The 15882-nt window shown below is 43.4% G+C and overlaps 1 protein-coding gene across 1 annotated transcript in view; it reads right to left on the reverse strand.

Annotated features, from left to right (window-relative positions):
- LOC123378715 (protein HEG homolog 1-like) overlaps positions 1-15882 on the reverse strand; it is a 30490-nt gene continuing 14608 nt past the window's right edge. The window contains exons 2-4 of the mRNA XM_045032825.1: positions 4630-4974; positions 3406-3732; positions 1-347 (exon numbers count right to left, since the gene is read on the reverse strand). Coding sequence (XP_044888760.1) covers positions 1-347; positions 3406-3732; positions 4630-4974 — 1019 coding nt within the window. The remainder of the gene's footprint in view (positions 348-3405; positions 3733-4629; positions 4975-15882) is intronic.

The raw sequence follows: 15882 nt of genomic DNA on the forward strand, positions 1-15882 counted from the left end.
CTAATAATGCTCACCTTTGGAAGCAGTTTCTGAAGCAGAATGAGACTGTGTAAGCAAAGGGTCTGTTGAAGGCTCTGTGAAATCTGTGGCAGCCAATGAGATATGAATTCCACTGGTCAGTGCTATAGAAGATATAGATGACGACTGGGTTAAATACGAAGAGCTGGACATTTCAGTACCAGAAGTAGAATTTCCTGTTGCATTAGAAGATCTGCTGGTGTTTACTAGATCTTGTAACATCCCCGCTCCTGTTCTGGTAGATGTAGTTGAAATGTACGTACTGGCAATGTGAGAACTGGCAATATTTTTCTCTGAGCCGCTAATTGGCTGATGGCTACTTCCAATGGCTGAAACAGGATAAAGAAATATTAAGATTCCATTCTCATAAGTCAAAACACTTGGACAATTTTTCTTCCGATAATATTCAGATTCACAGTTTGTGTGTAGCGGGGAAAATGAAAAGGTTTCAGTTTGGAGAAAATAAATGATACCATGGAAAGAAATCATTGACTGAAACCTTTATATTGAGGAAACCCTGCAAGTATTGACAGATGTCTGTTCATAGAGTCATTGAAATGTATGGCTGGAATGGACCTCAAAAAGGTCATCTAGTACTTCCCCCTGTGCTGAGGTAGTATTAACTATACCTAGACCATCCCTGGTTGGTGTTCGTCTAACCTGTTCTTAAAAACATCCAATGACGGGGATTCTACAGCCTCCTCTGGGAACCTGTTCCTGTGCTTAATCAGCCTTATAGTTAGAAAGTTTTTCCTAATATCTAACTTAAATGTCCCTTGCTGCAAACCAAGCCAATTATTTCTTATCCTACCCTCAGTGAACATGGAGAACAATTGAACACCATCCTCTTTATAACAACTTTTTACTATTTTTAGACTTATCAGGTCCCCCCACCCCTTTTCTCTTCTCTCGACTAAATATGCCCGATTCTTTTAACCTTTCCTCTGAGGTCATGTTTTCTAACCCTCTTACCATTTTTGTTGCTCTCCACTGGATTCTCTCCAACTTGTTCACATCTTTCTTAAAGTGTGGTGCCCAAAACTGGACATAGTGCTCTCCAGCTGAGGCCTCATCAGTGCTGAGTAGAATGGAACATGTACCTCCCATGTCTTACATACGACACTCCTGTTAATTCATCCCAGAATGACATTTGTCTGTTTTTACTGACTCATATTCAATTTGTGATCCACTCTAACCCCCAGGCCCTTTTCTGCAGTACTGCTGCCTAGCCGGTTATTCCCCGTTTTGTATTTGTGCATTTGAGTTTTAATTCCTAGGGGCAGTACTTTGCACTTGTCTTTATTGAATTTCATCTTGTCAATTTCAGACCAATTCTCCAGTTTATCAAGATAATTCTGAATTCTAATCCTGTCCTCCAAAGTGCTAGCAAGCCCTCCCCGCTTGGTGTCATCTGCAAATTTTATAAGCACACTCTCCACTCCATCATCTATGTCATTTATGAAAATATTGAATTGTATTGGACCCAAGACAGACCCTTAGGGCAATGGTTCCCAAACTTGTTCCACCGCTTGTTCAGGGAAAGCCCCTGGAGGGCCGGGCCGGTTTGTTTACCTGCCGTGTCCGCAGGTTCGGCCGATCGTGGCTCCCAGTGGCCGCGGTTCGTCGCTCCAGGCCAATGAGAACTGCTGGAAGCGGCAGCCAGTACGTCCCTCGGCCCGTGCCGCTTCCAGCAGCTCCCATTGGCCTGGAGCAGCGAACTGCGGCCACTGAGAGCTGTGATTGACCAAACCTGCAGACACGGCAGATAAACAAACCAGCCCAGCCCGCCAGGGGCTTTCCCTGCACAAACGGCGGTACAAGTTTGGGAACCACTGCCTTAGGGGATCCCACTTGATATGTTCTCCCAGTTGGACAATGAACCATTGATAAAATAATGGCTAAAATATATTAAAGGATCAGTTAAGGGGAAAAAAAAAATCAATGAACTAACAGAGATGCATACTGAACTTCACCATTCAAAATGCATTGCTTTTGCATTTTCTCCTTTGTCCCTCCCCTGTCTGTATGTTGTCCATGTAGACCCTGCCCCTGCAAACAGACCCATGAAGGTGGACCTTTTCCCCAGTGAAGTCACTGAGTCATGTGGGGACAGATGAGCTTGCAGGATCAGGGCCTGAGACTGCATGATCCACATCTGTTGGAGAGGGCCTATCACACTGCTAGCACTAAAAGAACAATACAGCAAATCACAAAAAAAATATAAAATAATAGAATACAATTTTTTAAAAAGTCATCATAAATAAATAATAAAAATACATAGCGTGTTTGCAATTAAGTTCAGCAAATCTGGGAGGCTGAGTACAAAGGATCTTTCTTAAATATATGGCCCAAATGAACAAAGTGTGAATTACCAGTAATGAATGCCCTTCTCCACCACAGTTAGTTGTTCAAGAAGTACTACTACTAATTAGGACTGGCTCTTCTATAGCACTTTTCATTAGTAGGTCCCACAACACTTTACAAAGGAACATTTCAGAAACTCCAAGAATAACTGGACCATTACAAAAATATTATTGACTCATGAGATCTAGAGTGGCCTTTAATCGGAACTGCTGACAAAAGGACACAATTCAGAGGAAGCCATTTGTTCCAACAGGTAGCAAACAAGAGAGACTCAAGAGGCCTAGGTTTGAATGCTGGCTCTGTTAGACTTGCTTTGTGGCCTCAGTCAAATCATTTAACCTCTCTCTATCTCTGTTTTCCTATTTGTAAAATTAAATAATGATACTTACCCATCCTTTTGCAACTTTATGAAATTTATGGCTGAAAAGCACTATACAGATTTTAAGGCCAGAGAAGACTACGGTGATTTAGTCTGACCGTCTGATTAACAACAGCCATAGAATGTCACCCACTGATTCCTGTATCAAGCTTAATGACCTGTGACTGAACTAGAGCATGTATCTTTTCAGCAAGACATCCAATCTTGATTTAAAGATTTCACGTGATGGAGAATCCCTAATGTCCCTCAGAAAATTGTTCTAATGCTCAATTACCCTGACTGGTAAAAATTTGCAACTTATTTCCAGTTCGAATTTGTCTGGCTTCGATTTCCAGTGAGTAGGTCTTATTATGCCTTTGCTAAATAAAAGAGGAGTCTACTATCAGACACCTAATTATGCTCAAGTCACCTCTTAACCTTCTCTTTGCTAAGTAGATTGAGTTCTTTAAATCTCTTACTGCAAATCTCTTACTGCAAGGCATATTTTACAGCTAATCAAATAATTCTTGAACCCTCTCTAACTTTGCAGTAAAAATTGCTAAGTGCTTAGTACTATTATTCTTATATTTTCAAAAAATGACATTTGGTAATATTTTATAATATTTTTACTGTGAAATGAAAAGCCTATGGACTGTAAAATTCACCTGGCAGACCACTCTTTAAAGGGGAATATGTAAGTAAAGGCCCTGTTGAAGACTCAGGGAGAGCAGCGATAGTTGATGATCTATTTCTTCCTCCAGTCCATGATATAGAAGCTGAGGAGTGGGATAGATCTGAAGACATGGCAATTTCTGTATGAGAAGTGGTGCTTTTCAGTGAATCAGTCGAAGTGACGCTGTTTGTTAGCAACTGTATTGTCCTCTCCCCACCTCTGCTGAATGTAGGTGAAATGTACATACTATCAGTATGAGAACTAGGAGTCTTTTTTTCCATATCCCAGATGCTAGCTGTCTTGTGGCTGCTTCCAATGGCTGAAATACAATAAACAGAAATGAAAATATTTGTATTGTTGTTGTGCTAACAGCACTTACAGTGGCAGCTCTTAAAGACATGCCAATTTTGGCTTAAACAAGTAGCTAAAATTGCCACAGTATTTGCACTATTACCTAAACTTCCCTATACTTCACACAGAGAATACTGCAAATACTGGTGTGACATTGATTACAGCATTCACACTTAAAAACATGCATAATTCCATTGGATAATTAGACAGGCACATATAGCACACGTGAGAATTTTTCAATCAGTAGAAAAAAAAAATACATAGCCCTGATGCTTTTGCAAAAACACAAGCATGTACACAGCTGTACTCCTGGTCACAGTCCATGGGACATGTGCATGAAGAAAGTGAAGTGTTTTCAGGATAAGGGTCTAAGAAAAAAATCACTGACTGAAAATGTTATACACAGACACTCTTTGCCTATAAATAAGAAAACGATTTTTATTTACCCTATGATCCTGTTACATTGCCAGAGCTGTGTAAAGGGGCCTTAGTGTAAATGAGAATCAGTCCTGGAATGCTGTGAAAGGTGTTAGTCGCCTTAATGTTTGTAATGAAATTCAGCAGAATTGGATAGCTGAGCTCAATAATTTAGAGACATATGTATGGTTAATATAAATTACCAATACTGCACTCCATCTCCATGTCACTGGTCGGTCAAGTATGACAAATGCAGCTTCTAAGAAGCTCACAGAAGAAAACAGATCACCTTTCTTTAAAAACAAAATCACCCCTGAAATTAAGAATGTTCTAGAACATAGTTACCAACAACGGGGCACGATTCCTTTATAAATTATTACTTACATTTGGTGCAGGGTATTGGGTGGGGTTTACCAAGACTACTGCTCTTATGGATGATAAAACTCACCTGGAGGATCACTTTGTGAAGATGAATAGGTGGGTATCTCAGAAGAGTGTACAATCAAAGGCTGCGTTCCAGGCTCAGTGAAATATATATCACTTGAGGAGCTATTTCTTCTGTTCTGCTCTACCGAAGAGGAGTGCTGGGTTAAATCTGCAGAACTGATCATTTCTGTATAAGAGGTGGTGCTTTCTGTTGCAGTTGTAGACATGGCACTGTTTGTTATAGACAGCAACGTCCTCTCTCCACTTCTGGAGAATGTAGTCAGTGTCTCCATATTGTCCGTAGGAGACCTGGAAGTCCTCATTTCAATATCTGAACTTCTAAGTGTCTGATAGCCGCTTCCAATGACTGAAAGGGAGGATAAGGGAAGTGAAAAAATTAAAAATTTTATCTGCATGAACACCAAGTGTGCAGAGTCAGATTCTGATCTCTGTTACACAGGGGGAAATCTGGAGTAATTAAGCTGAAATTCATGGATTTTCTTTGGGTTTACACCAGTGTAAATTAGAGCAGAATCTAGCCCATGATGTCAAATTCAGAAATCAATGAGTTCGTGCAATGTAAGCCACGCTGCATTTGGGTCCTTCTCTTTGTCTGGGGAACAGTTTTGGGGAATTACTCTAAAATTAGTAAAAATGAATTCCTTAAAAAAAATTATTGATGGAATACTTATAATCTGGAATCCCTAAAAGAACTGGTACCTCCAGGACTATTAGTCTTGGAAGCCAACTATTAGTAATGGAAGATCTAGCATGAATTTCAATGGTTTAAAAAACTGGAGTTTAGAAACTTCTATCTGCCTGGATAATAAGCTAAAAAGTCATAGGTTGGTATAATCTAGCCAACAAAAAAGGGAGACATCAAAATATTAGGGCTGATTTAGAAAATGTTGGCCACTGTCTTTTGTAGAATAAGAAACAAAACACTGGTCTCCCTACGCTATCCTCAATTCACTCCACCACAGCTATTATTTTAATGTTGACGTTAAGAGAGGCGGTGGCTTCTCAGTACCTCTAACTGTCAGACTGCGTGTCCCATATTGTGCACCCCAAAAACGAAGCACTCTGGGAACTCTTGTATAGCAGGGCCTTAATCTCTATTTTCCACCTGTGAAACAATCTGGTCATCATAGTGCTGACCTATCTTTGTACATCCCTTTGAGGTCTGTAGATGAAAGTGAGCAATCAGGGGAAAGTGTAATTAGTTATTACCGTGAAGTGAATCCTAGCTATCACAACAGTGCCTCTAATGTTCTCTGACGATAAGTGGAATCATTTTACGAAGATTACTTCTGAATGTGGCTTCAACAGTTAAATCTACATAACGTGTAGTGATCAACTAGATGTGGACAGCAATTTCAATTACATTCTGTTCAAAGTCTGAAAAAGACAGTGATCAAGGGGAAATGGGGAAATAAGTCAGTGAAAACTATTCACTAAGGCTGATGGGAAAATGGGATGTAATTTTTCTTTAAATTTCCCAGCAAATATGTCATCCTTCCCTGATCCTCATCAAAATTTGAAACTTCAATTAAAAATAGTCATATTTTCAAATGTCAAAAATTTCACCCACTCTGTACGAGGTCAAAAAATGAGACAAGATTTTATTGAAAATTCTAACCTGTTTTTCGATCACAGGGTCAATTAAAAAAAAGTCATCTATTGGAAAATATCAAAAACATTCGCCCTGCCCTATTTTACTTTTTGACCAGACTTACTTTTTGAAGTTTTTAACTGAAAACATTTTCAACTTAGTACAAGCATTATATTGCTGGTGTGTCACTTTGAACATGTATTGTTGTATTCAGAGAGACGGTGGCATTCAGAGCTAGATTAGATTTCTTCTAGCACTCAAGGCTGATTCAGGGCTATCATTCAGGCACAGGTTTGAGGCCCAGCACCAAAACCTAACAAGTTGTTCTGGAGAGACTTCGTCCCGAAGTAGAAGAAAACTCCCAAAACAGATTTCAGCCATTGTGGAAAATGGAAATCTCAAGAGAACTGGCTTGTGATCTCACGAGAACTGCAGTGCTGGTGAAATTCTGACTGTGTCCAAACTGGAAAAGAGGTCCCATCTGGGTTTGGATTCCATTCAGATTGGACTCAGACCACTCCTTGCTGGCCAGTTCTGACAGGCTGCAAAAGCTGTGTTCCCAAGCAGCACCAGGTTGGGCGGGGACATCCATAGGGAAGCAAAAAGAGTGCTGAGCATCTTCGCTTTTCACTCCTCCTCTCTGCGCCAGACTCCAGTGGGAGAAAGCTGAGCCAGCTCTGCACCCAGAGACTCCACCGGCCCCAGGAAACCAATGGGAGTTAGGCACCCCGTGGGATTGGCAAAAGCACCTAAGCACCTAGCTGCGTCTTTGGGCCCCTAAATACCTTTACAAATCTACCCCTAAACAAGGACTGAAGTGGCTGTTCATTAGTCAGCTTCTTGGTTCCATTACAGCGCTGGTCCCCAAATGTTTTTGTCCAGACCCCCCTTACCTGGTCTGCACCCCCACCCCCCCGAAGCAGGGCCACAGTCAAGGGCAGGGCTGGTGCTGCAGCTGCGGCCTCTGCCAGGAGCGGGCTCACAGTCGAGCCTGGAGCTGGGGGCTGCAGCCGGGAATTAGAGGCCGGAGCCGGGAGCGGGGCTACAGCTCAGCCAGGACCGGGAGCTGTGGCTGGGCCCCCGGTCAAGGCTGGGAGCCATGGTCGAGGCTGGGAGCAGAGGAGTGGCTGGGGGCGGGCCCACAGCTCAGCCAGGAGCCAGGGGCCGTGGCTGGGCCCACGGTCGAGGTTGGGAGCCATGGTCGAGGCTGGGAGCAGAGGAGTGGCTGGGAGCGGGCCCACAGCTCACCCAGGAGCCGGGAGCCGTGGCTAGGCCCACGGTCAAGGCTGGGAGCCGTGGTCTGGCTGGGAGCAGAGGAGTGGCTGGGGGTGGGCCCACAGCTCAGCCGGGAGCCGTGGCTGGAACAACGGTCGAGGTTGGGAGCCGTGGTCGAGGCCGGGAGCAGAGGTGTGGCTGGGAGCGGGGCTGCAGTCGGGGCCAGAACTGCAGTTGGGGCAGTCATAGCTAGGGTTGCCAACTTTGGTTGGATTAATTCCTGGAGCTATTGTTACATGACAATCTTTAATTCCTGGAGACTTCAGGACAATCCTGGAGGACTGGCAACCCTCGTCAGGGCCTCAACTGGGGCTGTGGCCAGGAGTGGAACCATGGCTGGGGTCAGAGTAGAGCTCAGGGCAGAGCGGGACTGGGTGGCGCTCCCTCCCTGCACCCTGTGGGGGCTGGCCCGCGCCACCCCGGCTCCTGGCCCCGATCGTGGGCCCGCTCCCCCCCAAATGTTCCTCCGCGCCCCTGTAGGCGACATGCCCCACATTTGGGGATGACTGCATTACAATATTAGCGAATACTGCTGACCCCAGTAAGACTGTATGCTATCGTCGTAGTTTTAGCCTAGTACTACTCCATAGCCCACTACCTTCTGACCACAGTGCATAACGATAACTGCAGTGAGCAGTCTGTGGAAGTGAGGTTTAGTTGTGGAAGTCTGGCTTATACACACACACACACACACACACACACAGAGAAAGAGGGAGAGGGTGGGGGCTTGGAAGGATCAGATTTTTATCAGTAAATGTTGGTAAGTGTTGATTTCAATGCATGGACACAAATTGACAAAAAACATTTCCATCTGTAATAATCAAAATTTCAGAGAGGCCAAGAAAGAAAAACGCCGCTTGAAAACTTATTAGAGTTTGATTTAAGTACATTTACTTTGTCTATTTTGACATCTGTTGTAGACAATTTGTGTTTTAACGATTATAAAGCTTTAACTTATTTCTGAGTCTCAGAATCTCCTGTCATTAAATAATTATTGTCTGACCTCCACATCATTTCCTGCAACTGTGAAACCAATAAACATTGAAAAAAAATGCTTATAAATAAACATCAATATTATCCAATAGTAACCATCAAAATTAAAATCAAATTCTGCCAAGCACATATGTAGAGCTGTAGGAAACATGAGGATTTCAGTTCATGTTGATCTCATGAACCCAAAACACGTGAGTTCAGTTCATCTAAGTTTGCAGCCCCTGAGGCTTCAGTGATGTTTTGGGTCCAAATAACCCCCCAAATCTATATAAACACCAAATGTGCCTGCTTCATTGTAAACTAAAACAAAACAAATAGCCTCACTCAGTCTTTGCTGATTACCATAAGCAATTTTCTGAGAGAGCAGCCTGAAGGTCCCAAACCCTCTCTGGCTCCTGTGTGGGAGTGCGGCAAACTACCTAGCCCGTTTCACCATCCTCAGACAGGTAGGTAGCAGTGAGGGAGTAGGTCTGCAGCCTTCTATTAAATGAGGAAAAATCTAGGGGATGAAAACCTGCTTCTCCACCTCCACATCCATCAGTACGGGGATCCACAAAGCTATAGCATATCCTGTGTCATCATCCCACTCCCAATTACTGACTACTGGGCACCTCAGAACAAGGTAACTGACAATGATGGAGAAAGCAGTGGGATCGTCCAGACTCCACCAAAGATCACGCTGCTAAGAAGGAACCCTGCTCGCCTTTTCTGTATTCCCCTGCCGAGCACTTTTCACAAGAGCAGGGGCGTTTATTGCCAGGCCCTGGTTAAATTCCAGGGGGGCTAGTCAACCTCATTTTTTCCTTGTACATATTCTTAATCATCTTCCCAGAAATGTCATGCAGGATTGCAGTGAGCCTGCCACACCAGAGATGGCTGCATTTCCTGACTGATATGATCTCTCTTAAATACAGCAGTTTCAATGTTAACTCGCCAAGAAGAGAGAGAGAGATGGAAAGTATTTGATTTAGACAGTAAGTACCTTGTACCAGGCACTTTGTTTCTAATACAGATTGTAAATCACTTGAGGCAGGGACTGTCTTTTTGTCTTAGCCCAATGGGGGCCTGGTCTATGAATAAGGCTCCTAGATGATACAGTAATATGGAAAAAATAATAATATGTTTGCATAATGCTGAGCACAAACAACAACAATAGTTTGGCAGAGTCGCATCTGTTTTTGCTCTATATAATAAATGTAAAGTAACAGACACTGAGAAAGCCTTTTGAGGCTAAATACGGATAACGCAAGATTTACCTTTCCAGACTATTGACTAGCTTGTCACTGAACCATCAGAAGGGCAAGCTACCGTATATACTGTGATACAGTCAGACAGATTGCACAGAGCAATAGTATAATGCCGGCCAAATTCAGGTGCCTAGAGTGCAGCTCTGCTGTTAAAATTAATTGTGTAAAAAAGCACAGCCTGGGGTTCCATACTTATGGTCTCTCAGTGACTCCTGATCAAACATCATCAGTTTAAAAGTAAAAAGACAGACGTGGTTTTTCTAGCTGCTTGCCCAGCAAACCTGGGATCTGGGTTCTTTCCTGTTTGCAACGTCACCAGTGATAAATGGCCTGCTACACCTGTGAAGCTCCACTGTCTTCAAATTATGCCCTCGCTAACACCTGTGCAATGCCACCACCTTCAGGGAGGGCAGAATCCAATACTATTCTTGGAACTTAAGAGCTCTGTTGACGCTGTGCAAGACAGAACAGAATCCAATTCATTCTCCCAGGATATAATTCAGTTTGTTTTCCTTACACTAGTTTGGCTCTGCAGGGCAAACAGGAATAAAAAGGGAGTCAAAAACTTGTCTTAGTCACCCAAGTTCAGTAGATCTAACTCTGAATACAGCCAGGGAGCAGCTCCACTGAGTCAGAAGGTGCCATTTTCAGAGGAGAATCGCACTTTCAGTTGCCCACCTGGTTTTGAGGGCGCAGTTTACTCAGTTACGTTTGAAAATCTGGCCCACATTGTGCAAGACAGAATGAAAAAATCAAACATGACAAAAATCTCTAATGACCGCTCAGTCCCTAACAAGAAATGTATGATCTGGGCTCAAGACAATTACAATCAGACTGTTGTTGACCCCCTTGCAGAAACTGGTCTTCAAACATGACCCTCAGCTTGTGCAGAATGGCCCAGACCCAAACATCTTGCAAAATGAAATAAACACAGGACCTTCTGGTCTCTTCAGATCCATTACAGATTTAGACTATAAGCAGTCCCATAGCTCAGGTACAGTTTTGTCACTAAAGATTTTGTCACATGCTAAGCTGTTGCCTTTGACTTAAAAAATAAACTCCTTCTACACTGCCACAGCTGTCAAGACAAAAATTTTAATTGTAACATTAAATTGTCGCACCACCTGCAGCATCAGCGTTTTTGTTTCCAGTTAGAACTATAGCACTAGCAATGTTGCTTACCAGACACATCTAATCTTAAGTGCTACTTTTTCTTTGTAAGCTCAAGAAGTATGCTACTTATTCACCGTGCAGTTATAACGTGTCCAGTATAAACAGATCACGTTCCAGCAGATTTTTCAGCCCCGGTGTCTGTTGTTTTCACCCTGGCTCTGTAACCAGCTTGTGAAAGTCTTCAAACATATGCAGACACGTTCAAAGTATTTCTGTATAATATAGCTGGACTTTATTCCCTCCCCCGTGCCAGCAAAGCCCTACTTTGTGTTAGCATCACAACCCCTGTCTCTCCCTGCTTACGTACCCAAAGTTCTCTTCATCCTTGAGGCTCGTATCACATGTAAGCTGTGCCACTGTGGAAGTGGTTGTTAATCTAAAAGCTAATCACAATGTTTTCAACGGACATCAGTCAAGCCGATTGTCACAAAGCACATGGTTACTAATGGTGGGCAAGGTTGTGACCTAAAGGCCTCGAAGGCGGAATAGAGAGAATAGGATTTCCACCTCCCGTTGCATCAGGCCTACCATACTACACTCTGGAGAGCATGGCCGATGCTCCCTGTGGTGGGCTGGAGGTGAGCAGGGATGAAACTTTTGCCTGTGCATCATCCCTAACTTCAGCACAGTTTGCCTTTCCCCCTTCTTTACTATTATTCACGCCCAGTATTGACAGAGGTGGACTAATCTCTTTTATGCAGACTCTCTCTATCATTGCAGGTAATTTGCTTGGCTTCACCTTTGCCATGCCTCATTAGCTGGAGTAGGCAGAGCAGACCCATAGAGCATGTGCAATTGTTACAACTTTTACAAGCCAGCTGGCCAGGCCTGAGAGACACACGGGGAGGGGCAAGTGACTTGCCTAAAGTCAGACCCGTCACAGAACCAAAACTAAAACGCAGGTCTCCCAAGTCCCAGCCCTGCACCTGCTCCCCTGTGCCATGCTGCTTGGTTCACCAGTGAAATGCAGTCACCTCTGGTGTGGAACACTACAGAACAGTTTTAGGACAGGAAATGAAGGAGGCAATACCAATCTGAACTACAGGAGGAATTTAGGTAGGCCAAATGTAACTATCCACACTGGAATTTGGCCAGGATGTTGAGGGATCACACCTCTACCCTTGCATGGGATCTTCCATCAGCTCCTTGGTTTTATATCTGAACTGAAATACAGCACCTCATCCCCTAGGATATTAGTACAATACTGATTCAGACAGACACTGAATCACCAACAGCAGTCCCTTGAGCACCCAAGCATTATTCCTCGAGGTCACCCAGCCCAGTACCACATAGGCCTATCTATCCTTGTTCAGTTTATAGAGGCTATAAAGAGCCCAACCCTGCTCCCAGGGAAGTCAGCAGCAAATCCCAAACTACTTTCAAAAGAAGCAGGCCCTAAAATAGGGGTCTCGTCACTGAAATGCAGGCAGCTTGGGGTAGAAGGCAGCTGCTGTTAACCAGCTGCATGACATACATTTTAGGGCAGGAAGTGAAGAAGAATATTGTATCCCTTTAAAATTGCAGGGGGTAGTGGGATTAAAAGGTAAGCAGAATGGGATCACCTGAGCTGAAATTTGACCACAATGCCAGGGCTAACACCGGTACAAACCATGCAACATAAATTGTTCTAGCCATTTATGTCTTGTTCACTGAACTGAGAACTATTCTCCGCTCTTCTCTAGAAGGGATTTCCTAATTTAACCTCTAGAAGTGAAGAAATTATCCCCTCTAACCAGGGAGCAAAATTAAATCGGAGTTAATCATTAACCAGCAAAAATTAATAAAAGATAATAAACTAGGTCATCCAATTCTACAAAACAACCACCCTTAACTCAGTTTCCATCATGTAGTTCAGTCACTTCCCCCCACATGCCTGACTTTAATCTTCCCTTCATAGCTCATTTGAGAAGAGAAGGTAACATTTAGCAGTGGAAGGACAGGCTCATTGTACGGTGCAGCTGTGTTAAGTTATTGTATGTGAAGAATAAGGTGATGTTTTGCGCCATTCTGGGACGAAGCATACTAAAGTCGATCTCTCATGAGAAAGAGAAGCTGTAATTGTAAAACTCCCATCTGTTCAACTACATAATCTCAGCATCAGACTGAGAGACAGAAAAAAAAAATCTAAACACAGAAAGCTCTTTGCCGGCTACAGGAAAACTTTAGGACTCAGATTAAGCCATAAAGGATCAATAAAGACCAGAACAAGCCATCTACTTGCTGAATCTGTCCAGCCTCACTAGGTGGCACATACTTCTGCTTGTGTCTTTCTCAGCCACCAGGAAAATGGCTCTGTGTCATGTTTTGAAACACTGCTGCGGATGTAATGATTATGGGTGGAGGCCATTTGGGAGCCAAGCGAGTTTGTATGAACAAAAGCTACAGCCCTAAATCTGGACTGTCCAGGGCTCTGTGGGATTTTCAGTTTCCTTCCTTGTCCTTGCCCTGAAACAGCACTGAGAAAAAATGTGAAGCATAAAAAAAAAACTTTTCATGCTTTAAACTGGTCAGTTCAGTATAAACATGTTGATATTATTCCTTCAAAAGGGGCCTTTGTGTGCACTAGCCATCAGAAGAGTTTAAAGGGGGGAAGATTGCAACATACATTTCACCTCTTCATTATTTCTATCGATATTTATAAATGGGCAAGGGACCAAAAAACTTAATCTCTAGGAAATATCCCGCTAACACTAGCCAGAATCAATAGGCAAGGCACCCAGTCTCCCACAACTGTAGATAAATCCCTATATTAAGCTATATTGTATGACCTCTGTATTAAGCTATTTGAGGGCAGCATCAAAAAACATCATCTCCAGATGCCCCCCTTCATGAGAACATCCCTGGTATCCCATCCAATATCAAGCAACTGCATGAGAAAACAGCTGGGGCTTGCACTGGGTCCTGGAGGCCAGCAAACCCAGGTTCTAGCAGGCCACCCTTTTTCTATCCGTGCACAGCTATTTTTTAAAATTTGGCATCTTCAGGGAAACACATTAAATATCACTCAGTGTCCAATATCCCCAATATGGGTTTGTTTCTGTTCAGCATTTGCACTACGCCTCTCTATACATTCTGTCCCCAAGAGAGCTATTGTGTGTCTCCAGCGAGTTATGGGACAAGGAACAGATGCACTGACAACAGACAACGTTCTTCCACTGCACCCATTTCACCCACCCACCCCTCTCTGCCTTCAGAAGCAGAGGAGAAAACAAAACAGTAAATCCAGACTGTTATCTAGCACTGGCTCCACAGCACACTACCCAACCCATCTGTCTTTGCACAGAAGTCTCCCTTGGAAGTGGTAGGAGGGTACAACCGCTCTTTATGGTGTAGATCCCCCAACTTAAACTTGCAGGACACCCCTGTGTGAGCTCACGCTAGCTGGCTCAGCATAAACACTCTGAGCCCCACTCCATCAGCACCACTACATATGGAGTGTCAATGGCACATGCTGGAGCTTGGAAGCGTTACAGAGACGCACGTCCTCTTCAGGATGGCCCAGACTGCCAAAGAACCTGGGGTTTAGAGGCTGAATCTTTCCCTGGCCTCGAGGGCAGTGAAACTCTTCCCACTTCTAAAAAGACCAACCAGGTGGAAACTCAAGCAGTTCCCAGTCTCTTAAGTGGGAAATTTGGCCCGTATCTTGCATAGGCTCCTCCAGAGAAGATAATTATAACTGTCCAAGACTAATAGTAGGACAGTTAGCCAGCAAAGCCCACCCACAGCACCTACCACAATGGACTCCTGGGCTATGACTTGAGCTCCTAGGTGCTACCACAATACCAATCAATCAATAAAAATAAGCACTTATCCTATCGCTGCAATACACAAATGTACTGAGAACACCTTCCATCTTTCCCACCCACGGATATTAGGAAATTGAAAACACACTAGTCAGATAGGCAGTGGAGCCACTTTAATGATGGTACCAGTAATATGACGACGTCAGACACAAACACAGCATGAGGTATCTATGCCAGTCACTCAAGCATTCCGCTCATTGCCTCTGCTCAGGAAAACATAACATGCCAAACAAAAACGGCAAGGGAATCTTTTCTCTGTGGCAATCACCGTCCAGCAATCAAGCTTTACAAGAAAAAAAAACAGCCTAAAGGAGACTGTGATTGAATCACTGAAGCTCACAGCTTGTCCCTTTCGGTGATTCCTTAAAATGTAAGGGTAGGATATAAGATGGCAGGAGAGGTAAGGAGAAACTTGAAAAAGAGGGGGGAGAAAGGGGAGGAAGGGGGTTTGTCCTTTATATTTGTCTGTGATAGATTGAAAAAAAGCCTAAAGGAGTTTTGTTTTCTGGTTTTTCATCTTAGAAATCCTAGGAATGCCAAGTCTGGCCTTCCCTACTGTTGTTGTTGGAGAACTTCTTGGAGGAATCAGAGATGTTTATTGGGGACTTTTCTCAGCCCTTCACTGAAATCACAGGGGTGCCAATTCCTTACTGAAAGGGAGCTTCTCTCTCAGTGGTTTAGTTAAATAAGTGTTAATAAAAAGAAACAAAAAAATCTTCCAAATACTATGAATAATAACAGCAAAAATTCCCTTCCCTTCTCCGTTAATCAGGTTTCACTTTCTGCTACATGATCCTAATAATTCCCCAGCCACCCACAGCATGCAAAAGACCTCAATTTCTAACAATAAATACTAGCAAGATTTCAATTTATTTTCAAAATCTTTCAGGCCTTTCTTTTATAATGAAACACAACAAAGAAGCCGACCACCCAATTTCCTCCCCCTCCTTTTTTTTTTTTAAAAGTTCCCTTGACATTTTCATTAACTGGAAGGCAGCATCAATGCTTCAGGCCCTAAGCAGCTAAGAGAAAAGCCCTTTAGAGAGCTGTTTTGTTGTCATTTTAATTTTTGCTCCCTTCTGAGGGCAGTGCTGCTGGAGTCTGTCAGACGGCTGGAAGAGGAAGTTGACTGGCAAGACTCCACCAAAGTGGAGCTGCTAGGTCATTGGAAC

This window comes from Mauremys mutica, chromosome 10 (genome assembly GCF_020497125.1).
Source record: "Mauremys mutica isolate MM-2020 ecotype Southern chromosome 10, ASM2049712v1, whole genome shotgun sequence".
In the NCBI taxonomy this organism is placed as follows: Eukaryota; Metazoa; Chordata; order Testudines; family Geoemydidae; genus Mauremys; species Mauremys mutica.